Here is a 26778-nt window from a genome sequence, read left to right as displayed (position 1 = left end):
AAAATGGTCTGATTAAACCCTCATATGATACACACCAGCAAACTTCCCGGTTACCCCAGTCTCCGCCCGCTGTCTCTATCAATCCAAAGCTGTGTCACCAGGGGTGCTTCTGGGCCTGAATCTCCTGCGACTGGCATTTGGCATTGGTTTAATGGATCAAATGGTCAACATCTGCATGAGTGGCAACTGTGTTCCTTTCATTTTATGACCTTTGCACTGATGCGATGTTCATGACCTATTGGGGCATGGGTCATGACCCGCTGGGAGAAAGAAAGTGATAGCATTAGTTATTTTTTCTTTGTTTCTGGGATATGGACATTGCTGGCAAGGCCAGTATTTATTGCCCATCCCTAATTGCCCTTGAGAAGGTGGAGGTGAGCTGCTTTCTTGAACCATTGCAGTCCACGTGGTGTAGGTAGACCCACAGTGCTATTAGGGAGGGAGTTCCAGGATTTTGACTCAGCGACAGTAAAGAAACGGCGATATATTTCCCAGTCAGGATGGTGAGTGGCTTGGAGGGGAACTTGGAGGTGGTGGTGTTCCCATGCATTTGCTGCCCTTGTCCTTCTAGGTGGTAGAGATCGCAGATTTGGAAGGTGCTGTCGAAGGGGCTTTGGTGAGTTCCTGCAGTGCATCTTATAGGTGGTACACACTGCTGCTACTGTGCGTCAGTGGTGGAGGGAGTGAATGTTTAAGATGGTCTTGGGGTGTTGATCAAGCGGGCTGCTTTGTCCTGGATGGTGTTAAGCTTCTTGAGTGTTGTTAGAACTTCACTCAGCCAGGCAAGTGGAGAGTACTCCATCACACTCCTGACTTGTGCCTTGTAGATGGTGGACAGGTTTTGGGGAGTCAGGAGGTGAGTTACTCTCTGCAGAATTCCCAGCCTTTGATCTGCTCTTGTAGCCACAGTATTTATATGGCTAGTCCAGTTCAATTTCTCGTCAATGGTAACCTCCAGATTATTGATAGTGGGGGATTCAGGGATAGTAATGCCATTGAATGTCAAGAGGTGATGGTTCAATTCTTTCTTGTTGGAGATGGTCACTGCTGGCTGTTAAGGGCATCCACGGGTATGCAGTAAACGTTGAGATGAAGTTTGTTTGTGATCTGATTGAATGGTGGAGTGAGCACGAGGGGCTGAATGGCCTCCTCCTGCTCCCATCTCAAATAAGGGAAGAAAACAGCAGAGAAGGTGAGAGGTTGAGGGTGGGTCAGGCTGAGAAGGGAGGGAGGGAGGGAGGCCTGGTCCCCTAGTTTGACAACACTCTTACCTGTCACTCCATCTTTCCTCCCCAGCAACCAGAACTCGTCCAGCACGCTCACAACCTCGATGACATCACCCCCGAATATGGGCAATTCCTCGGACACACTAGGCCGAAAGTCAAAGACTGCTCGAACCAAGGACCCCGCCTCCATCCCGCACTGTAACACAGTAAGACCTATATCACACATCGTTAAAATGTCAACAAGTCAAAGCAAGACATCGTGCATGTTGTATTTCCTCAGGTTTTTAGGATTAGGGTCTGATGGGGTAAAGAGAAATTATTTTCTCTAATAAACTTTGTATTCATTCCTGTTAACACATCCCAAAGTGCTTTACTTTGAGGTGTAGTCACTGTTGTTATGTAGAATCTCAGCAGCCAACTTGTGCACAGCAATCTCCCACAAACAGCAATGTGATAATGAGCACATATGATTTTGAGATATAAAAACAGAAAGTGTTGGAAATACTCAGCCAATCTAGTCGCATCTGTGGAGAGAGAAACAGAGTTAATGTCGAATACAAATCTTCTTTGGAACTGAAGAGAGGTATTTGCCAAGCTTCCAGTGTGGAAGGAGGGGGACAATATTTGGCAATGCTTCCGATGTGGAAGGAGGGGGACAGTATTTGGCAATGCCTCTCGTGTGGAAGGAGGGGGACAGTATTTGGCAGTGTTCCCCGATGCAGAGGGGAGGCAGCAATTGGCATAGTTTCCTAGTGCAGGGAACAATATTTGGCAGCATTTGTGTGGGAGAAGGGGGAAAGTATTTGGCAGTGTTGGCTGGTATGTGGGGGTGAATATTTGGCACTGTTTTCCAGTGTGGGAGAGAAGCATTTTGCAGTGTTGCCTGCTGCAGGGAGCAGTATGTGACAGTGTTGGCTGGTCCAATGGTGGGGGTGGGCGGGGGATGTTTGGCAGTGTTTCCTACTGTAGGACAGTATTTGGCAGTGTTGGCTGGAGCAGGGCCAGTTTTTGGCAGCATTTCCCAGTGTAGGGGTCAGTATTTGGCAGTTTACCTGTTGCCGGTGTTGGGGGGGGGGGGTTCAGTATTTATTAATGTTTTCCGTGCGAGGCGGAGGTGGGGCAGGGTGGTATGGAGGGATAGGACAGTTTTTGGCAGCGTTTCTCTGTGCTGGGAATTAAATCCCAGGCCATGGCTTCATCCCAGCTGCTATGACACCACACGGTCCCTGGGATGGGAACTCCCAACTTTGCAGATGCATTCGAAACTGGGCCTAGTTTCCTGCCTCTGTTGTGTTTTTGGGGGGGGGTGGGGGGGGTCCACTGAGCAGACAAACAGAACAATGCTAGTCAGCGAGAGGATGCACTGTTTCCATTGGGAATTGATGTGTTTGTGTGTTGGGAGGAGCACTGGCAGTAGCTTCAAGAAGGAAGAACCTTCCATCTTGATCAATAGTTTTATATTTAACCCATTACGATCCTGCTCCGCAACCCTACCTCCACAACTGGTTCTCCCTTCTCCCACCCCCCCAGTTTGTCCGTCTCCCCCTCCCTTCTCAGTCTGTCTCCACCTCTTGCCTCTGACTCACCTCAGATAGCCCCACACATTAAAAAGACAGAACGTGGGGAAGTGTTGGTCATTGTACCACATGTTGATGCCCAGCCGATTCAATCTCAGCCATACAAGCAGCAGATGGTCACCCACGCCCATCAGGTGAGAACTGGGTGAGCCCACACTTTGATGCTCTACCCCCCAACCAAGGTTTAGGAGCTCAAGGTCCAGGCAGCTGAAGGCCCGGCTGCCAATAGTGGAGCAATTAAAATGGGGGATGTGCAAGAGGCCAGATATCAGAGGACTGTCACGCTGGAGTAGGTTATAGAGATAGGGAGGGGAAGGCGGAGAAAACAAAGGTTGAGAATTTTAAATTCTGTATGTTGCTCAACTGGAAGCCAGTGCAGGTCAGCAGTCACAAGGGTGATGAGTGTACAGATGCACGTACAGACACGTACACTAGGGCACAGGTGTGCTCAGACTCGAGCGAGCTTGTTCGCAGACAGACACATGCGCTCCGGCAAGTGCAGCTTGCTCAGTGAGATTCAGGGCTCGAGTTGACATGTTCAAAACAAGACAAGACCCTGAGCAGGAAAGTGAGCTGCCTTCTGTGTCTTTCTCATCAACAGAGAACAGAACAAGTAACCAGGTGAAGTAGCAAGTTGAAAGACTGTCTGCACTTCTGCCTGTAACCCATTCTCTTCACATTACAATTTAAGCCTCACTCCCAATATTTCATGTGTCCTCCTCTGCTGGTACTCAGTGGATTACAGTGACAGGACATTCAACTCAACCCCTCCCTGTAACGGCCTGACGCGCCCCAGACCCCTGCCTGTAACGCCCTGACGCACCCCAGCCCCCTCCCTGTAATGCCCTGACGTGCCCCACACTGTAACGCACTGACGCGCCCCACACTGTAACGCGCCCCACACTGTAACGCACTGACGCGCCCCACACTGTAACGCACTGACGCGCCCCACACTGTAACGCACTGACGCGCCCCACACCCCTCGCTGTAACGCACTGACGCACCCCTCGCTGTAACGCACTGACGCACCCCTCGCTGTAACGCACTGACGCACCCCACACCCCTCACTGTAACGCACCCCACACCCCTCACTGTAACGCACCCCACGCCCCTCACTGTAACGCACTGACGCACCCCACACCCCTCACTGTAGCGCACTGACATACCCCACACTGTAACGCACTGACACACTCCAGCCCCCTCACTGTAACACTCTCTACATAACACAGTTAATAGCTCCCTCATTAATAGAGGAACCTTTTTATTCTGCATCACCAACCGATCTCAGAACAGCCTAGTTCAGTCACTGCATCGCCCACTGACTGACCTGATTATAAAACAGCCCTTTTGCATTGTGAATGCAAGGGTCTGTGTCCTCACTGTTTGGCTTGTGAAGGTTGTGAATAGAACCATAGCCCATCATGTCTGCACCGGTCATAAACAGAGTAAAAGAGAAACTAACCACTGATTCTTTAATCCCACTTTAAAGCACCTGGTCCTTAGCCTTTCAGGTTACAGCATTTCAGGTACCTTCAGCAGATCCAGGTACCTTTTAAATGAGTTGAGTATTTCAGTCTCAACCACCACTTCAGGCAGTGAATTCCAGACACCCACCAGCCTCTGGCTGAAAAAGTTTTTCCTCATGTCCCGTCTAACCCTTCTACCAATCATCTTACCTCTATGCTCCCCGGTAATTGACCCCTCATCTAGGGGAAACAAGTCCTTCCTGTCTACACTATCGAGGCCCCTCATAATTTTGTACACCTCAATTAGAACAGAGAAGGCTGAGAAGTGACCGAAGGAACACAACCCCAGCCTATCCAATCTTTCCTCATAGTTGCAATTTTCCAGCCCTGGCAACATTCTTGTAAATCTCCTCTATACTCTCTCCAGAGCAATTATGTACTTCTTGTAATGCGGTGACCAGAACTGTACATAAAATTCCAGCTGTGGCCTAACCAGCGTTTCATACAGTTCCAGCATTACATCCCTGCTTTTATGTTCAATGCCTCGTCCAATAAAGGAAAGCACTCCATATGCTTTCTTTATAAATGTCCACCAGAGAGAGGCCATGTTTAAATTTCTCCACCGTTTGGGGTTAGCTGACCTGAAGCGAGCAGCTTTTGGAGCCATGACTTCTCGCCTCACTCATCCTCGGGCTGGGGTGAAACAACTACCATTCTGGTGTTAACCTATTTACAAATCCCTCCATTTCCCTATCTCTGTAACCGCCTCCAGCTCTACAATCCTGGGAGATATCTGCACTGCTCGAATTCTGGCCTCATGCACATCCTCAATTTTAATTGCACCACCAGTTAAGCCTTTAGCATTTGGGCCCTAAGCTCTGGGATTCCCTCCCAAATTTCTCTGCCACTGTCTCCTCTTTTAAGACTCCTTAAGACCAATTGCTTTGACCGAGCTTTTGGTCATCTGTTCAGGCTTGGCTGAGAAATGTAACATTCATGCCACACAAGTGCCAGGCACTGACCATTTCCAAGGAGAGAGAATCTAATCATCTCCCCTTGACATTCAATGGCATTACCATCACTGAATCACCCCCTATCAATACTCTGGGGGGGTTATCACTGACTAGAAACTGAGCTGGGCCAGCCATATAAATACTGTGGCTACAAGAGCAAATCAGAAGCTGGCAATTCTACAGTGAGTAACTCGCCTCCTGACTCTGCAAAGCCTGTCCTCCATCTACAAGGCACAAGTCAGGAGTGTGATGGAATACTCCCCACTTGCCTGGACGAGTGCAGCTCCAACAACCCTCAAGAAGCTTGACACCATCCAGGACAAATCAGCCCGCTTGATTGGACCACATCCACAAACATTCACTCCCTCCACCACCGACACATAGTAGCAGTGGTATGTACCATCTACAAGATGAACTGCAGAAACTCACCAAGGCTCCTTCCAAACTCGTGACCTCTACCATCAAGAAGGACAAGGGCAGCAGACACATGGCAACACCACCAATTGCAAGTTCCCCTCCAAGCCACTCACCATCCTGACTTGGAAATATATCACTGTTCCTTCACTGTCGCTGGGTCAAAATCCTGGAACTCCCTCGCTAACAGCACTGTGGGTGTACCTACACCACAGGGACTACAGCGGTTCAGGAAGGCAGCTCACTACCACCTTTTCAGAAGCAATAATCTGCATTTTATTTGTTTTTGGGATGTGAGCATCGCTGGCAGGACTAGCAGTTGTTGTCCGTTAAGATTGAGAAACCAGAAGTTCGTACAGACCATAGAGAGGAGGACAAAGAGAGAACTGGCAGAGAGAGTTGAGACACAGAAATCTTGAACTAATTTTTAGTTTTTTTTTTGCACCTCTCATTGCTAAGCAACAAGAGAGTTTGCTCAGTTGGAGCTTATAACTCAAACCATATTGATGTTATAAGCAGTCAGCACAACACTGTGCGCAGTGTGGGTGCAGGTGAGGAGATGCCTTTGATTCTATCTTTGGGAATTCTCACCGTCGACACCTTCAGCTGGGAGGCTGCTGCTGGTTTGTTGTTGTTGCCCATTCCCGTCTCATTGGCTGACGGTCAGGGGGGAGGGGGGAAGGGGTGAGGGAAGAGGAGAGGGGAGAGGAGGGTGGGAGTGAGGGAGGCGGAGAGGGGAAGGGAGTAGGGGAGGAGGGTGTGAGGGAGGCGGAGAGGGGGAGGAGGAGAGGGGGAGGGTGGGGGAGGCGGAGAGGGGGAGGGTGGCGGAGGGTTGTTAGGAGGAACATTGTCCCAACCGAATCCATGGAAACAGTTGAGCTCCACTCCAAGCAGTTGCACATTGACTGCGTAAAGCTCCAGAATTCATGGTCTGATCCTAAAAGTGAGGAATGTTCAGGCCGAAAATCATCCCAGAGTAGGGAATAACATCCAGAGATACAGCTCATTTGAACAGCGCTTCCCCCAGGAATGACAGATTAGAGAAACATGCCTGCTATGTGAAGGAAATGAGGAAAATGCATCATTTTCTGCCCAGTGCTGGGTAGATAACCCATCTGGAATTGTGTCTAATCCTCAACGTTACCCTCACTGTAATCCTGGAGTGGGGAACTTTGGGGCAGGGAAGGGGATGGTCAGTGTTTGCACTGGAACCATTAAAGGGGTGGAGAAGGTTTTGAGGAATGAGATCGATGCAGAAACCATCTCATTAAACACTGACATTTACTGACCAACTCTCCGACACCCAACTCACCTTCCAGCAACTCACTGGCAAAACAATATTGCTCTTCCCCCGTCACCAGTTAAACATCCTACACTTTCTCAATTTGAATGGAGTTAAATCGATCTAATGAAGAGGGCCAGTTTGAATGTGCTCTTGTACTGAGGTAATGAGAAAGAGAGAGAGAGAGAGAGAGAGTTGCTTCAGACGGAATGCGCAACACAAGTAGCTTTTATGAGGCGCCTTTCACAAACTCAGGAATTCCCAAAGGACTCTACAGCCAAAGAAGTGCTTCTGAAGTGTTGCCACTGTTGTAATGTTGGAAACATGACAGCTAATTTGCACACAACAAGATCCCACAACCAGCAATGTGATAGTGACCAGATCATCTGTTTTCATAGTGATGTTGATTGAGGGATAAACATTGACCCAGGAGGCCAGGGAGATCTCTCCATGCTCTTCTTTGCAATAGCAGAGTGGAGACTTGAACCCACAACCTTCTGACTTGGGAGGTGAGAGTGTTACTGCTAACAGAGAGAGACTCACTCCCCTACTAGAAATAGTACCACGGGATCTTTAACATCCACTCGATCCCTCTGACAACGCAGCACTCCCTCAGTTCTCTGCCTAAGTCTGTTTGTGAGCCCAAGCTCTGGAGCAGGACTTGATCCTACAACCTTCTAACTCCCAAGATAACATTGCTACTAATGGAGTCACACTTGTGTGTGTTGACAGCCAGAGGTCAATTCGCAGTTAACTGCTTTCCTATACAAGCGATCCTGATTTTAATCTCTCCACCATTGGTGGCCTTGCCTTCCAGACCCCAAGCTCTGGAATTCCCTCCCTAAACCTCTCCATCTCTTTCTCCTCCTTTTAAGATGCTTTTTAAAGCCTACCTCTTTCACCAGGTTTTTCAGTCATCGGCCCTAATATCTCCTAACATGACTTGGTGTTAACCTTTGTCTCATTTATACTCCTGTGGAGCACCTTGGGATGTTTTACTGTGTTAAAGGTGCTATACAAATGCAACTTGCTGTTGGTGTGAGACTCAACGGATTCCCAGGCAGTGCATGAACTCACTGAGCCCATGTGGAAGTCTCATCTATTGAAGGGATGATTGCAACTGCATCAGTTTTCCAATCAAGTCCTGAGTATTATGGAAGCTGCCCAGTGCTGATCCAGCTTCACTCTGTTGTGGTCTTTGAGGTCAAGAAACAAAGTCAATGTTGGAATGAATTCAGCGAGGTCCGAGTTCTCTTGTAGTTACTCGTCGCCCGCCCATGGGGAACAGCAGGCCAGGAGGGTACACAGCTGTACTGAGTTTGGAAGTACAGGCAGTAAACATGTCGGATCTCATTATTGGCCTCCTGAGCAGTCCTGAAACTAACCCAGCTACACAGGTCAGTGACCAACATCGGGAGGGAATTGCCAGCCAGAGGTTCAACAGCTGGCTGTCATCATCTGGGCTTTTGCAACAGCTGGGCTGGAGGATTCCCCTTATGGCTTCCGTCCCTCTTTGCTACAGTGCTGTTTTTGCTCTGGGGAGACTGAAGGAGATGGAGGTGTCTTCCTGCCCTCCCCAACCCCTCGAATATGTTGACTCTGTGCTGAGGTACAGGATCTGAGTTGCCCTCTCACTGGGCATCACGTATTGTGTGTTGGCAGCAAGTGTCGCTGTAGCTAACACAGCAAGGCTCGATGCCATACCCAGGGAACTGTGCACACGCACACACACTCTAGAAAGAGTCACTGGATCGTGAGAATCTTGGCTAGTTTTTCCCTCACTAACCTGAGGAAACAGGGGCTAATAGTAGTGACCCTAGCACAGGCAGCGAAGTCACTACTCATCAGGGATTGGGTGTAGCCTTGCTTGTCCCCCGAATGTCAGCCTTGTAGTTTTAGCTCTGCTGCCTCGGAGTCAGAAAGCCATTGATACGAGTCTCACTCCAGGGACTGGAGTAGATAATCTAGCCTGATACTCCAATGCCGTACTGAGGGAGTGCTGCACTGTCAGAAGTTTTTTTAGATGAGACATTTAACCAAAACCCAATCTGCCCTCTCAGGTAAAAAGGTCCCATGACTACTAACTCAAAGGAGGACAGGGGAGATCTCCTGCTGCTTTTGGGCAATACTTATTCTTCGAACAACAGAACTAGAAACACAGATGACCTGGTCATTATCGCATTGCTGCTTGTGGGAGCTTGCTGTGGGCAGATTGCTCAGGCATTGGGACAGGAAAATGGCAGCCAGTTATCACTATCCATTACACATGTCCAGGAAGGTATCCAGTGTTAGCCCATCACAGAGTAACATGAACAATAGCACTCAGTTCCCTGCAGGTAGCAGGGGAGAGGCAGAGGGCGTGGGAGAGGGAAAAAGGAGAAGGGGAGGGAGGAGACAGTGACAGAGAAAAGGGGGATGAGAAGATATGATCAAGAATAAAGAGGAGATAGAAGAAAGTGGACGAACAAAGGAGAGAGACGAAGATACAGGGGAGAGAAGTGAAAGGGAGTAGAGAGGAGAGACAGAGAAACAGAAGTGAGGGAAACTGGAAAGGTAAAGAGACAGAGAGGAGTTGGGAGGAGAGAGTGCAGAGAGAAAAATCCCGATGAGATTCAGGGTCCTGATCATCCACTTACCCCTGTACGTGTGTCAGTATCGGGTGTGTCTACACTCAGACTTAACTGTAACGCCTCCCACGTTGGGAATAGATTTCCGACAGCTACAACCTGGGCTTATGGGAGAAGGGAGTATACTGGGGTAAAAAGGTGTGCACCACAGGGTGCAGCCTACAATATAGTAAAGAGACACATTGCTCGGAACAAAGAGGGGGATGCAGCAGGTCTCCAGCAGCAGCTGCAGTGAGGCGCAGTTTGTCATGAGGTTCCCGGCCTGAGCCATGGACAGGTCCTAACAAGTAATGGGCTTCAGGCCTCCTTACTCACATTCCCCGGCATCCAGCTCTCAGCTGCCCTTTATCAGAGGATCCCTCTCGCTTGCCCACAATAACAGCTTGCATTTAAATAGCACCTTTAACGCAGCAAAAAAATGTCCCAAGGGGCTTCACAGAAACATTATCAAACAAAATTTGACACTGCACCACATAAGATGCTCTTTGGACAGGTAACTGAAAACTTGGCCAAAAAGGTTGGTCTTAAAGGAGCGCCTCGAAGGAACAGAGAGGGGCAGAGAGGTTCAAGGTCCAGGCAGCTGAAGGCATGGCCGCCAATGGCAGAGCGATTAAAACCGGGAATGCTCAGGAGGCCGGAACGGGATGAGTGCAAAGATCTCGTAGGGTTGTAGGGTTGGAGGAGATTACAGAGATAGGGAGGGGCCAGGCCAGTGAGGGATTTGAAAACAAGGATGAGAATGTTAAAAATCAAGACATTGCTCAACAAGGGCCAATGAAAGTCAGCTGGCACAGGGGTGACAGGGGAGCGGATTTTGTCAGCAGCACGTTATATGAGCTGAAGTTTGCAGAGACTGCTGGGTGGAAGACTAGCCAGGAGATGATTGGAATAGTCCAGTCTGAAGGCTACAAGACAGAAACAGGCCCCGTTACCAAGACGGATGTCGGCAGTCTTAGCGCAGAGAGGATATGGGATCGGAAGCACATCCTGGGGTCAAATAAAGTTAATGAGAAGGCTGACATGAGGAAGCGTGGTTTATAAAAACAACAGTGAGTTGTAAAGACATGAAAGGACAGTGGAAGCAGATTCAGTAACAACTTTCCAAAGCGAACTGAATAAATACAGCAAGTGAAAACATTTGGAAGGTTACAGCGGAGGGTGGCGGAAAAGCGAGAACATTTGAAGCTCTTTCAAAAGAGTCAGCACTGGCGAATGGGCTGAATGGTCACATTTTGTGCTGTCCTGTTCTATGATTCCCGTCTGCCCACACATCCCCCACTGCAATATTAAGGCGAGGGATAGAAAATGATTTGTCGTGTATTAAAAACATGCAGGGAGCTGAGAAGGATTCAATGCAGAGTCAGCGCGGAGTAAGTAAAGGCTGTAATGACGACACACAGAGTGGGTAGCATGGACTACTGTGTTGAGGGGGGTGGGGGGGGGCAGAAAATAATAAGCAGCCTTTGGCAGAGCCAATATTAATTGGGGCTGTGACAGATCACTCCAGGGCATCATTTCATCTGGCTTTCATTATGTAGCGTAGGGAGCTTTTCAAACCAGAGCTGAAATTACTCAGTGCTTCCCTCTTCTCGACAGCTTCATTCAGACTTTTCTCCCCTCCTCGCTGACCACAGCAGAGCTTGGCTTTGATGCACTGCTTCTTCCCACGCAGCAGTCTCTGTCCACCAGGAAAAGGCGGCATTTTCTTCCCTTTCTGCTTCTCCTTTCCCTCCCTTGAAGGTGCGAGTCACCGCCCAGGGGGAGGAGGGCGAGGGAGTGCCACCTGGGTCGAACTGCCCTCCATCCCCCTCACAACCCTGGGCAGCGAGGTAAACTCCACCAGTCCCCACCTGTTCTTGCAAAAAGTCACCCGATCCACGCAGACTGGGAAATCGTCCACGTGACTTTGTTTCTCACCCACTGAGTTGGATAATGGGCACGAGCTGGTTGGACACCGAAGCAATGCCTCCCCCGTTTGCCAGCTCACCGTAGCTCACTAAGCTGCTCCAGACACAAGAAATAGCTACCTGGTGAGATAGTAGACATCGGAAACCGTAACTCAGCATTGTCACGAGAACGACGTGTGGGCACAGATGGATTTTGTTGCCTCCTTCACTCACAAGGGACCAGGATAGGGTGAGTCGAGAGCCCTGACCACATAACCCATACCAGCACCCCCAGCACTGAGGGAGCACAGCGCTGTCCGATGAGACATTAACATAACATCACTTGAAAACGACCAGGGGAGTTTTCCCCAGTGCCCCGGCCAATACTTATCACTTAAAACGACGAAAAACAGATTATCTGGTCATCATCACATTGCTGTTTGTGGGGTCTTGCTGTGCACAAGTTGGCTGTGCCATTCCCCACATTACCACAGTGACTACACTTCAAAAAGTACATGACTGGCTGTAAAGCGCTCTGCAATGCCCTGTGGCTGTGAAGGAAACGATATAAATGCAGGTTGTTGTTGCAGAGCTCGTGCATACGTAACTGAAGCTTACCGTCCGCAGAGCAGTTGATAAATTAAACAGCTCTCTGGCTAGAATTGCAATCAAGCTGAAAGGCAGCCCCATTTACTCAGCGGTCATTGTTTGGATCCGACACTGTTTACATCATTGTTCCCGAGCGAGTGACATAGTGTGATAAACATCAGCCCCTCTGAGCTGCAGTCCTCCTCACAGCAGGTTCCTGTTGACTTGGCCAGGGCTGAATGGCAGTTTCAAACCCAGCCAGCTAATTTTCTTTTATTAAAACCATACTTTTCATAAAGGGAAAGATACCAGTGTTGATAAATGAAATTTTTTTTGTTTTTACATACACTGTCCCAACAAACATTCCCAGGACAGGTGCAGCACAGTGTCAGATACAGAGTAAAGCTCCCTCTGCACTGTCCCCATCAAGCACTCCCAGGACAGGTACAGCACGGGGTTAGATACAGAGTAAAGCTCCCTCTACACTGTCCCCATCAAACACTCCCAGGACAGGTACAGCACGGGGTTAGATACAGAGTAAAGCTCCCTCTACACTGTCCCCATCAAACACTCCCAGGACAGGTACAGCACGGGGTTAGATACAGAGTAAAGCTCCCTCTACACTGTCCCCATCAAACACTCCCAGGACAGGTACAGCACGGGGTTAGATACAGAGTAAAGCTCCCTCTACACTGTCCCCATCAAACACTCCCAGGACAGGTACAGCACGGGGTTAGATACAGAGTAAAGCTCCCTCTACACTGTCCCCATCAAACACTCCCAGGACAGGTACAGCACGGGGTTAGATACAGAGTAAAGCTCCCTCTACACTGTCCCCATCAAACACTCCCAGGACAGGTACAGCATGGTGTCAGATACAGAGTAAAGCTCCCTCTACACTGTCCCCATCAAACACTCCCAGGACAGGTACAGCCCGGGGTTAGATACAGAATAAAGGTCCCTCTACATGGTCCATTCAAGAGCCAGGGAAAAGATGGAGGGAGAAATGAATCTCCCCCGACCCCCCCATCCCAGTCCTCTTCCCGCCTACCATGCCAACAGCTCACGTGTCTTTTGGGCCTAGGTACAATAGTGGTTTGGAATCCTGGATTTGCAGTACAAAGCAGGCAGCCTCTGCAGAGACTAACTCTCAGCCTGATGTGCTGACTCAGTTTCCCTTGGGCCGAGATCCAGTACTGAAGGCACCCAGTCGGCAGAAATCACTGCCGCTGTTTTCCTGCAGGTCGCCCATTTCCATTTTTTAATTACCTGCCTTTGCCAAGAGTTAACTAGCCATTAAGACCAGCATCTAGAAACCTAGCAACGATGAGGTTCAAAATGACCCCATGATTGCCACTTCTGCACTGGCCTGTGTACAGGGATCATTCCTGGGTTGGCACATCCTAATTACACATCACAACAGAGGCATAGATTCTGTCTGTTATAGCTCACGAGCCTTGGTTGTTCTCCAGCAATGAGCAAGGGGGATCCTCGAGAGCCTGGTCTCCATCTCACTGCCCTGGCAGGACATCAACTGACCTTCATTCCTGAAAGAGGGACTCATTTGATGCAGAGCCCAATCCTTTTTATTGTTCATTCTTTCATGGGCTATGTGAGCATTGCTGGCAAAGGCCGGATTTGATTGCCCATCCCTAATTGCTCCTGAACTGAGTAGCTTTCTAGGCCATTGTAAAGGGCAGTTAAAGAGCAAGCCACATTGCTGTGGGTCTGGAGTCACATGTAAGCCAGACCAGGTAAGGACGGCAGATTTCCTTCCCTAAAAGGACATAAAGTGAGCCAGATAGGTTTTTACAACAATCGATGATAGCTTTATATTCATGATTTATTAATTGAATTTAGATTCCACCAGCTGCTGGGATTTGGATTGGGACCCATGTACCCACAGCACCAGTCTGGGCCTCTGGATTACAAGTCCATAACCACTATGCCACCATCTCCCCTCTTGCTCCACTCCGCAAGCCTGATTTGCCTCTCTCTAACACCAGGCATCAGTCAGAATCATTCCAATCGCCTAGTGCTGCGGACTGGGTCCTTAACACTCTGGGATCACTTTGAAAGAGAGACACTGCATTTGTATAGTGCCTTTCACAAAAAGTGTTGAGGTGGTGGGTGGGTGAATGGGACTTAGTGAAAGGGTGGAGGTTAATGGAATGTTGACTTTTACCTTAATGGGGCTGGAATACTAAAGGGAGAAAGTAATGCATCAGTTCTAGGGTCTTGGTCAGTCTCGATCTAGAGTAAAATTATCGTTTTGGACACTCCATCTGAGGAAGGAGTTATTCTGTACTGATGGGTATGAGGAACAGTACAGATTTACCAATATGATGCCAGGATTTGAAGGGTTAACTTACAATGACAGATATGTAGACATTTGGTTTGTCAAGTTTAGAAGGTTGAGAGGTGATCTACTTGATGTCCAAAGAATGATATAAGATTTGTGGGTGGGGAAGTTGAGAACAAGGAGATCCAATCTTAAAATTAGAGCTAGCCTATTCAGGGCAGATGTCAGGAAGCTATTCTTCACAGTAAAGATAGTGGGAATCACTCCAACGGCTATGGTACTGAGGCCAATTAACATTTCTAAAACTAAGGTGGGTAGATTTTTGTTGGGCAAGGGCCTCACACCATATGAAGCAATGATGAGTAAGTGGAACTAGGACAGTTCAGCCCTGTGCTAATGGAATTGCTCAGCAGGTTCGAGGGGCTGAATGGCCTCCTCCCAATCCTATGATGCACTGGGCTTTAAAAGCTCGCATGGATTATGATAGCTCTGTTAGTCTGGCTCCTGTCCATCGCTGAGAGTGTGCTAAATTGCAAGGTGGATCTGAGAGAGTTCGAATGCCACGTTTAAATTAACTTTGAAACCACCACATGACTTAAATACAGATTTTGTCCTAAAGTTGGTTTGTGCCTGGAGAGTATTTTGGGCTGAATAATGATAGGGTAAAGTACTAAAGAAAAACGAATGAAAGAGTTGCATTTCTACATCACCTTAAATGATGATCACATGTTTCAAAATGCTTTATAGCCAGTGAAGTAGGTTTGGAAGCGTAGTTATTTTAACATAGGAAATGGCCGGTGCAGATATGATGGGCCAAATGGCCTCCTTCTACGCCATAACAATTCTGTGATTCTGTAAAGCACTGCAGCCAATTTGCGCACAGAAAGCTCCCACAAACAAGGTAATCTGTTTTACTGAAGTTCATTGATAAATCAATATTGGTCAGGACACCAGGGAGAACTCTCTACTTTTCCTTGAAATACTACCATGGGATCATTTACATCCACCCAAACACACAGATGGGACCTTGGTTTAATGTCTCATCTGAAAGATGGCACCACTGACAATGCAGCACTCTGATCAGTACTTCACTCGAGTATTAGCCCTAGTATTTTTGCTTAAGTCCTGCAGTGGACCCTAAACAACAGAACCTTGTGGCTCTGAGGCTAGAGCACTGCCCACTGAGCCATGGCTGACATGGCAACACAAGATATCAGTGGGCACGGGTCTGCCACTGTATAACACAAGGTATGGTACTGGTGAGGACAAGTCTGTCACTGTATAGCACTTGGGTACAGTACTGGTGGGGACAGGTCTGTCACTGTATAGGTCTTGGGTACACTACTGGTGGGGACAGGTCTGTCACTGTATAACACTTGGGTACAGTACTGGTGGGGACAGGTCTATCACTGTATAACACTTGGGTACAGTACTGGTGGGGACAGGTCTGTCACTGTATAACACTGGGGTACGGTACTGGTGGGGACAAGTCTGTCACTGTATAACACTGGGGTACAGTGCTGGTGGGGACAGGTCTGCCACTGTATAACACTGGGGTACGGTACTGGTGGTGTCAGGTCTGTCACTGTATAACACTGGGTTACAGTGCTGGTGGTGTCAGGTCTGTCATTGTATAACACTGGATTACAGTGCTGGTGGTGTTAGGTCTGTCACTGTATAACACTGGGTTACAGTGCTGGTGGTGTCAGGTCTGTCCCTGTATAACACTGGGGTACAGTGCTGGTGGGGACAGGTCTGTCACTGTATAACACTGGGGTACAGTGCTGGTGGGGACAGGTCTGTCACTGTATAACACTGGGGTACAGTGCTGGTGGGGACAGGTCTGTCACTGTATAACACTGGGGTACGGGACTGGTGGGGACAGGTCTGTCACTGTACAACAGTGCGGTACAGGACTGGTGGGGACAGGTTTGTCATTGTATAACACTGGGTTACAGTACTGGTGGGGACAGGTATGTTGCTGTTTTCTTTGAGATGGTGAATTAATGGAACTCTAATGTGTTGCTAGGATTCCTTCCAACATGGACTGGAATATACCCAATGATATGACACTCAACGAACATTTTACAAGAATGTTTCTGGCTCATCCTTCGATTAAAATGCTTTTCGGATCCTGCTCAATATGATTCAGACTCCGAGGGTGATAGATTCTTTCCAACAGTGAGAAAAGTCCGTGTGAAATAAGATTGTGTATCTCAATCCAGCCCCAGGAACATGAACCCACAATACAAAAGTGACAGTAGTTTGGCATTCACACTCAAAGGCCACAACACGCCCAGCCAGAGAATTAGAAACATTTAAAACCAATACTTATGACTGAAAAACATTGTTGAACAGCTTCGAGGGAGTTTGACTGTTTCAAGCCGGGAGGAGCTACCAACCATAGATTCATGTCATCCCTAAGGCCACCTATTTGTCACCTCGGTAACCTTACCCCGTCTCAGCTCATCTGCTTATGAAACCCTCATTCATGCCTTTGTTACCTCTAGATTCGACTGTTTCAACACATTCCTCCTGGCTAGTCTCCCACATTCTGCCATCTGTAAACGTCAGCTCATTCAACAACTCTGCTGCCCGTGTCCTAACTTGCACCAAATTTCGTTCATGTATCAGAACTGCGCTTGCTGACCTACATTGGCCAGGTAATTTTAAAATTCACCTCCCTGTTTCCAAGTCCATCCATGGCTTCACCTCGCCCTATTCACTGTAATCTCCTTCAGTCCACAACCCTCTGAGCACTCAGCTCATTCTGGCCCCTAATGTATCCCCAATTTTAACTGTGCCACCATTGGCAGACCCTGAATTCTGAAATTCCCTCCCCACCTCTCCACCTCAGATTCCTCCTGTAAGACACCCCTTATAACCCAACTCTGACCAATGTTTTGGTCACCTGATCCAATATCTCCTAATGTGCTCGGTGTTATACTTTGTTTGATAAAGCTCCAGTGAAGCACCTTGAGCTGTTTTATGATGTTAAAAAGTGCTATATAATTATAAAATTACAATAGAAAATGCTGGAAATAGCAGATCTGGCAGCACCGGTGGAGAGAGAAACTGAGTTAATGAAACATTAACTCTGTTTCTCTCTCCACAGATGCTGCCAGGTCTGCTGAGCTTTTTCAGCATTGTCTGTTTTTATTTCAGATCTCCAGCATTTGCAGTATTTTGCTTTTATTTTCTTATATAAATATAAACTGTTGTTTCTGTTGTATCTAACTCTGTGCTGTATCTGCTCTGGGAGTGTATGATGGGACAGTGTAGAGGGAGCTTTACTCTGTATCTAACCCCGTGCTGTACTTGTCCTGGGAGTGTTTGATGGGGACAGCGTAGAGGGAGCTTTACTCTGTATCTAACCCCGTGCTGTACCTGTCCTGGGAGTGTTTGATGGGGACAGTCTAGAGGGAGATTTACTCTGTATGTAACCCCGTGCTGTACCTGTCCTGGGAGTGTTTGATGGGGACAGTGTAGAGGGAGCTTTACTCTGTATCTAACCCCGTGCTGTACCTGCCCTGGGAGTGTTTGATGGGGACAGTGTAGAGGGAGCTTTACTCTGTATCTAACCCCGTGCTGTACCTGCCCTGGGAGTGTTTGATGGGGACAGCGTAGAGGGAGCTTTACTCTGTATCTAACCTCGCACTGTACCTGTCCTGGGACCCCATACTGTACTTGCCCTGGGATTGTATAATGGAACAGTGTAGAGGGAGCTTTACTCTGTATCTAACCCTGTGCTGTCCCTGTCCTGGGAGTGTTTGATTCTGAAACTGGCTGCTCAAGTTGGAAATTATCCAGCCCCAGCATTGAACAACTAGCCTGTGATAAAAGCAAAATCCTGCGGATGCTGGAAATCTAAAACAAAAACAAAAATTGCTGGAAAAACTCAGCAGGTCTGACAGCATCTGTGGAGAGAAAGATATAGCTAACGTTTCAAGTCCATATGACTCTTCATCAGAACTAAAGAGAAGTAGAACTGTGGTGAAACATAAGCTGTTTAAGTGGGGGTGGGATAGGTGGAGCTGGATAAAGGGTCAGTGATAGGTGGAGGCAAAGGAGAGATCACCAAAGATGTCATAAACAGCCTGTGATAAAATCTTTTACATATGTTTTGTGCTTAAAATGATTGAAAATTATATTTGGGGGAGGAGAGAGCAGAAAAGACAATTAAGGTCTATCTGTTTCCCTGTCTACTCGAAAGAACTCATTTTCAGTTTTAAAGACATTTCCCTCTGGCTTGGTGACAGGGTGGAGTATGTATCATTTTAGAGCTTGCTTCTAATTTTCTCTGTTCCCCCCAACCAACCCCCACCCCTTGGTTACAATGCCAAATGTAATGTCTGGTGTTTTACAGAGCCAAACACAACAACAACTTACATAGCACCTTAGATATAAAAAATGTCCCAAGGTGTTTCACAGGAGCATTATGATACAGAATGTGACACAATGTCACATAAGGAGCTATTTAGTTAGGTCAGATGAGCAATCACAGTAAAACATTCAGCTCCAATCCTGGTCAGCACTGAGTTATCTGACCCAGACTGGTCTGGGCTGGCCTAGTCAATATGGACTGGGCTGGACTGAGCTGAGGAAGGAAAAATTAGACGGAAATCTGTTGGATTCCCTGATCCTGATTGACAGTCAGTGACCACTAGAGAGGTGAATGCATGTTCATACTTGGTTTGGGGCGGGGGCGGGGGGGGGGGGGGGGGGGGGGGTGGAATCTGGCATGGCTGTGATGCCACATGTAGTTGAATAGCTCACCAATATTCACTGGCCCAGGCTCACACAGAAGAGTTAGGCAAAGTATATTTGAGTGGGGACGAGCAGATGGTGGAGTGTTGTGACAAATCCAAGGAATCGAAAGGGTTCAATTTTGAAGAAAAATATTTTTCAGTAAAGTTAGAATCCACAGTGGTGGACCACCATCACTATGACAACAGACTTCCATGCCCAGTGGGTCAAGTTCCTCCATCCACTAATGTTAACATTGCTAATAAATCTCTCTTCGCCCTGAGCCTGTCACTGCTGCTGAGTACAGTATTTACCCCGCTGTTTACACCAAGAATCAAACTTTCCCTTTTTGCCCACCCTCCTTCCACTTTTGTGGCCTCTTCGCTCACGGGGTTTCCAATCGGTTTCTTGTTGCTTTCCATCGCCCATGCGCCACCCTCGCCACAATGTGAGTGCCAACGGGCTATTGAACCACAGGGGCATCGCTCCTGCCCTGGGCCGGGGGTGTGGGGGAGCGGGCACACCCAAAAAGCCACTTGAATGAAGTGCTCGGTAAGCAGGGACAGGAACATCAGCTGGACTGCCCCACGCCACCTCAGGGCAGAGGCCATATGACAGGGGACCAGTTAACTCTCCACAAACACATATATACGGGGTGGGTGGGGAAGCCAGGACCCTCCTTGCTTAAACCTTGCGCATTGGACAGAGGACCGAGCCCCCGAACGGTTTTAATCCTATCAATGCAATTGAAACACATTACCAATTGACTCCTTGACGCATTGGATGGTCAGCAGAACGGGTGCGAAACCAAGATACAAAGAATCATTCACACTGCAACAACTTTAAAAGTAGGACAGCTCCCCACCCCACCCCCCCCACCCCCCCCGCACCAGCACCAGCACCAAAAAAAACACAAACTAGAAACAGGAGAGATAAGCATAGATCAGGATTTAGAAGACAGTTGCGATGATCTTATGCATCTTCGACACATTATATTCCAGCCGATAATAACCAAACTGTGGTACAGATACACTGACACATCTCAGCACTGGCACCCACCCCCCCACCTCCGACAACACGGCAATGTGTGTGCAAGGTGGGGTGGGAGACAGGGATCCTGTTGGGAATGTTTGTACCCTCTTCCCTGGGAGGGGGGTAAGTGCTGTGTCCTTACCTGGGCTCCAGCTCAGCGGTGAGTCTGAAACGGACGCTTCCTCCGCCACTGGGATCCTGCCGATTCCCCAGTGGAACTTCGATACATTCTCCGCTTGTCTGTTACATTATGTCAGGCTCTGTGCGTCATGACCTCAGCACGCAAAGCCCAGGGTCCTGACCATATTAAGAAGGGGGGGGGCGCGGCTGGGAAGCGGGGCAGTCCGCAGAAGTCCTGACAGTTTTTAACTGTTGCCGTGGAAACAGTGTGTGTTACAGATCACTCGGGAAGATGCTGGGGCAACACGCACCTACATGTCTGTTGCAGCCCGGAGCTAGGGATAGTGACAGGAGAGGGTCCAACTTTCTTTCCACCTCATGGCTGACCAGGAATCTCTCCCACTCTTACTGCCTGCCATCCACATGTGTTGGAAGGATTTGCAGGTTGATGATTAACCTGTCTGACCACATTTTGTTGCACCTTCCATAGTCATCAAGTCCTGGGGTGTGAGTTGAATCTGAAGGTTTTGGCCCAGAGGCAGGGACTCTACCCACTGCACCACAAGACCTCCTGGAAACATTGTATATGTATCTGAAAATAATATTCAGAAATATTAAACACGGCCCTCCCCTCCCCCCCCCCCCCACCCAGGAATTCAAAGTTACAATACGATAAAGAGTCTGTCATTTAAGATAGAGGTGGGGAGAAATGTTTCTCTCAGAGGGTCATTAGTCTTTGGAACTCCCTTATCCAGAGAGAAGTGGAGACTAAAAACAAAAAAACTGCGGATGCTGGAAATCCAAAACAAAAACATAATTACCTGGAAAAACTCAGCAGGTCTGGCAGCATCGGCGGAGAAGAAAAGAGTTGACGTTTCGAGTCCTCATGACCCTTCGACAGAACTTGAGTTCGAGTCCAGGAAAGAGCTGAAATATAAAACAGAATTACCTCAAGTTCTGTCGAAGGGTCATGAGGACTCTAAACGTCAACTCTTTTCTTCTCCGCCGATGCTGCCAGACCTGCTGAGTTTTTCCAGGTAATTCTGTTTTTGTTTTGGATTTCCAGCATCCGCAGTTTTTTTGTTTTTATCTCTGTGTTTAATTGACTGCCACTGCTCTTCAAGAAATGCCTACCTCCTTGAAGAAGTTCTGTTCCTCTCTGCGACAAGATTTCCGGATTTCTCTGTTGCCTTGTTCACCTTCATTGCTTTCCATTTCTCTCCTAGTGTTTGACAAGGTGTTTACTAAAACCCGCTTTCACAGCCATATCTCCTTTCTCAGTGACTGTCTCCGTCTCCGACTTACCCCACATGGATTTCAACTGAAATTCCACCCCTCATGTTTCGAACACACCCAGGATTACAGGTATCTCCGGGACATAAAACGTTTCTCGGACTGCTGTTCCCGTCACATTCTGAAATCCACTCTCAGTGCCATGCGCCGCCATATGAACACACTCGACCTCTCCCTCCAGCAGCACCGCCGTACCCTTTTTCAAAGCTGCGCGTGCCCCCAGTTTCATTTTATCCTTCGGCTCATCCGACGCCTCAACAAGAAACTTTTTCTCTTTCTCTCAAGTGCTAAGGAACGCAAGCTCCAACAACTCATTGACACCAACACCCATCTAGGACCCTCCACCCCTGCCTGTCCCTCCGTCCCCACCCCATCTTCCAATCCCAACCCCAGCCGTGTATTCACTATACCCCCTGACCTTCCCCTCTCCGATGCTGAACGTTCAGTGCTCAGCAAAGGACTTAGTTTCATACCCTTACGCCCTCACCTCAATGAATTTCGGGCTCGGCATGATACTGAACTCTTCTTCCGCCGTCTTCGTCTCCGGGCTCACTTCTTTGGGCAGGAGTCCTCTCCCAGTTCAACGGATCCTTTTACCCATCTTCAATATTCTCCCTCCACCTGGACCCCTCCCTCTGGATTCTTACCTTCTCTCGATCTTTTCATTGAGAACTGTCGGCGCGACATTAGTCGTCTCAATTTCTCTGCTCCTCTCACCCATTCTAACCTGTCTCTCTCTGAACTTACTGCACTCCATTCTCTCAGGTCCAACCCTGACATTGTCATCAAACCCGCTGACAAGGGTGGTGCTGTTGTTGTCTGGCGCACTGACCTCTACCACGCGGAGGCTGAGCGTCAACTCGCAGACACTTCCTCCTACCTCTCCCTGGACCATGACCCCACCACTGAACATCAAGCCATTGTTTCCAGGACTGTCACTGACCTCATCTCCTCTGGGGATCTCCCTCCCACAGCTTCCAACCTGATAGTTGCCCAACCTCGGACGGCCCGCTTCTATCTCCTACCCAAAATCCACAAACAGAACTGCCCCGGTAGACCGATCGTCTCAGCTTGCTCCTGCCCCACAGAACTCATTTCTCGTTATCTTGACTCCCTTCTCTCACCCCTTGTCCAGTCCCTTCCCACCTACATCCGTGATTCCTCTGACACCTTACGTCACATCAACAATTTCCAGTTCCCTGGCCCCTACCGCTTCCTCTTCACCATGGACGTCCAATCCCTCTACACCTCCATCCCCCACCAGGATGGTCTGAGGGCCCTTAGCTTCTTCCTCGAACAGAGGCCCGAACAATCCCCATCCACCACTACTCTCCTCCGTCTGGCTGAACTTGTTCTCACGCTGAACAATTTCTCCTTCAACTCCTCTCACTTCCTCCAAATAAAAGGTGTGGCTATGGGTACCCGCATGGGCCCCAGCTATGCCTGTCTCTTTATGGGGTATGTGGAACATTCCTTGTTGCAGTCCTACTCCTTCCACAACTCTTTCTCCGGTACATCGATGATTATTTCGGTGCTGCTTCATGCTCTCGTCAGGACTTGGAAAAATTTATTAATTTTGCTTCCAATCTCCACCCCTCCATCATTTTCACGTGGTCCATCTCTGACACTTCCCTTCCCTTCCTTGACCTCTCTGTCTCAATCTCTGGTGATAGACTGTCCACCAATATCCATTACAAACCCACCGACACCCACAGCTATCTCGACTACAGCTCCTCACACCCCACTTCCTGTAAGGACTCCATCCCATTCTCTCAGTTCCTTCGCCTCCGTCGCATCTGTTCCGATGATGCTACATTCAAAACAGTTCCTCTGACATGTCCTCCTTCTTCCTTAACCGAGGTTTTCCACCCACGGTCGTTGACAGGGCCCTCAACCGTGTCCGGCCCATCTCCCGCGCATCCGCCCTCACTCCTTCTCCTCCCTCCCAGAAACATGATAGGGTCCCCCTTGTCCTCACTTATCACCCCACCAGCCTCCGCATTCAAAGGATCATCCTCCGCCATTTCCGCCAACTCCAGCATGATGCCACTACCAAACACATCTTCCCTTCACCCCCCTTATCGGCATTCCGTAGGGATCGCTCCCTCCGGGACACCCTGGTCCACTCCTCCATCACCCCCTACTCCTCAACCCCCTCCTATGGCACAACCCCTTGCCCACGCAAAAGATGCAACACCTGCCCCTTCACTTCCTCTCTCCTCACCGTCCAAGGACCCAAACACTCCTTTCAAGTGAAGCAGCATTTCACTTGCATTTCCCCCAACTTAGTCTACTGCATTCGTTGCTCCCAATGTGGTCTCCTCTACATTGGAGAGACCAAACGTAAACTGGGCAACCGCTTTGCAGAACACCTGAGGTCTGTCCGCAAGAATGACCCAAACCTCCCTGTCGCTTGCCATTTTAACACTCCACCCTGCTCTCTTGCCCACATGTCTGTCCTTGGCTTGCTGCATTGTTCCAGTGAAGCCCAACGCAAACTGGAGGAACAACACCTCATCTTCCGACTAGGGACTTTACAGCCTTCCGGACTGAATATTGAATTCAACAACTTTAGGTCGTGAGTCCCCTCCCCCATCCCCACCCCCTTTCTGTTTCCCCCTTCTTTTTTTTTCCCAATAAATTATAAAGATTTTCCTTTTCCCACCTATTTCCATTATATAAAATAAAAAAAAACCCACTAGAGCTATACCTTTAGTGCCCTACCATCCATTCTTAATTAGCACATTCGTTTAGATAATATCACCAACTTTAACTTTAACACCTATGTGTTCTATTGTACTATTGTTGTTGACATCTTTTGATGATCTGCTTCTATCACTGCTTGTTTGTCGCTACAACCACACCAACCCCCTCCACCTCTCTGTCTCTCTATCTCTCCGCCCCCCACACACACACCTTAAACCAGCTTATATTTCAGCTCTTTCCTGGACTCGAACTCAAGTTCTGTCGAAGGGTCATGAGGACTCGAAACGTCAACTCTTTTCTTCTCCGCCGATGCTGCCAGACCTGCTGAGTTTTTCCAGGTAATTCTGTAGAAGTGGAGACTAGGTCACTGAATATTTTTAAGGCTGAGATAGATGGATTCTTGATTAAGAAGGGAGTCAAAGAGCATAGTGGATAGGAAGGAAAGTAAAGTTAAGGCCACAATCAGATTAGCCATGATCTTATTGAATGGCGAGTGGGCAGGCTTGAGGGGATGAATGCCTACTCCTGATCCTAATTTGTATGTTAATTTGTTCGTACATCCTCAGCACATTTCAAAACACAAAAAGCCAATGTGTGGCTACAAGAGCAGGTCAGAGGCTAGGAATCGTGCAACGAGTAACTCGCTTCCTGACTCCCCAAAGTCTGCCCACCATCTACAAGGCACAAGTCAGGAGTGTGATGGAATACTCCCCACTTGTCTGGATGAATGCAGCTCCCATAACACTCAAGAAGCTTGACACCATCCAGGACAAAGCAGTCCACTTGATTGGCACCACATCCACAAACATTCACTCCCTCCACCATCGACACACAGCAGCAGCAGCATGTACCATCTACAAGATGCACTGCAGGAATTCACCAAGGCTCCTTCGACAGCACCTTCCAAACCCAAGACCACTACATCTAGAAGGACAAGGGCAGCAGATAGATGGGAACACCACTACCTGGATGTTCCCCTCCAAGTCACTCACCATCCTGACTTGTTGTTCCTTCACTGTCGCTGGGTCTATATCCTGGGAACTGCCTTCCTAACAGCACTGTGGATGTACCTACACCACAGGGACTACAGCAGTTCAAGAAGGCAGCTCACCACCACCTTCTCAAGGGCAACTAGGGATGGGCAATAAATGCTGGCCCAGTCAGTGAAGCCCACATGCCATGCATGAATTTTAAAAATAGCACTTATGAAGTGTAGTCACTGTTTGTAATGCAGGAAACAGCACAGTCAATTTGCAGACAGCAAGCTCCTACAAACAGCAATATGCTAACGAGTCTCTTTCAGTGCTATTGGCTGAGGGAGGAATGTTGACCCCAGGGCATGGGGTAAAATGCCTCACTCTTCTGCGAGATAGAGCCTTGGGCTCTTAAACAAGCATCTGAAAGATAGCACCTCCGACAGTAATGCATTGTCAGCCTAGATTGCTCCCCAGGAGCAGGGTTTGTACCCATAACCTTTTGATTCAGAGGCAAAATTGCTACCCACTGAGTCGTAGCTGACAATTTGGTGACAAACTAAGATCTCGGCTTCAATACCTAAAGGGTTAATTAACGACACTTTCCCACCCAGAATTTGATGCTTACTGTGCAGTGGCAGACTGACAGACCCCACACACCCCCCAACAGATTCTCAACATCCCCATTGTGCTCCTGCTCTGAACAGCTGAACCCCTCAGTCACACAGCTGCTCAGCACTGTGTTATGAAGAGATATTAATATATATAATGTTATTGGAAATTATTTTAAAATCGGATTTGTAGTAGGGTCTGTGTCCGTGTGTGTCTATGTGCCGCTTAATTGGATTAAAGACAGCTAGCCTGTGTGCTTTGATGTATAGTACTTTTGAGATGTTAATTAGATAACCATAAGGAGTTAGAAGGTAAAGAGAACATTTGCATTTGTTGAATAAACCATTCAAAAGAATGGTTAAAATATTACACCTAGCTAGGAGACACCAAGCAATGTGTTTATAATACTAACAACATTGTGGAATGAGGGGATTATTGTTAGGAAAGGTAAAATTAAAAACACCTAGTAATACAATGGAAAATTTACATTCAAAGGGGAAGCTAGGTATAAACAGAAAGGAGTTTGTTAGAGGCGTCTAAGATCTAACCAGCCTGTAAGCCTGCAACTGTGAAAAGGAACCAAATTAAAAGAAACCTCATTTTAAACTTGTAAGCTCAAATGTGCTTTGCCTGGTGTCTGTTTAAAGTCTATGGGTTATTGTTGCCTTGGTGAAGATTTACCTGGGAGTGATTAATTTGGGAATTTGTTTAATAGTTATTATGGTAATAATTTGCAAACATGTGTATGTGTTTAATTAGTTGTTAAATTAATAAATGTTTAATTTAGTTTCATAAAAAAAAAACCTCTTGAGGATTGGTGGTTTATTCCTGAATTCAGAGCTGCATCTCAAACGTACCAATTGAAAATATAGGTTATGTTTCCCTCTGGGATTTAAACAACTCAGCCTTTACCT

At 48.0% G+C, this 26778-nt stretch overlaps 1 protein-coding gene across 1 annotated transcript in view; it reads right to left on the bottom strand.

Annotated features, from left to right (window-relative positions):
• The window catches only part of LOC121289693 (dynamin binding protein), a 137672-nt gene extending 117254 nt beyond the window's left edge, over positions 1–20418 (bottom strand). Inside the window, exons 1-2 of the mRNA XM_041209318.1 lie at positions 20302–20418; positions 1272–1422 (exon numbers count right to left, since the gene is read on the bottom strand). Of these exons, the coding sequence (XP_041065252.1) occupies positions 1272–1416 (145 nt within the window). The 5' untranslated portion in view covers positions 1417–1422; positions 20302–20418. The remainder of the gene's footprint in view (positions 1–1271; positions 1423–20301) is intronic.
• Between the last annotated feature and the right edge of the window lie 6360 nt (positions 20419–26778).

Source organism: Carcharodon carcharias, chromosome 17, assembly GCF_017639515.1.
Source record: "Carcharodon carcharias isolate sCarCar2 chromosome 17, sCarCar2.pri, whole genome shotgun sequence".
Taxonomy (NCBI): Eukaryota; Metazoa; Chordata; class Chondrichthyes; order Lamniformes; family Lamnidae; genus Carcharodon; species Carcharodon carcharias.
The sequence above is the reverse complement of the archived record's forward strand: the minus strand, read 5'-3'. Positions and strand labels throughout refer to the sequence as shown.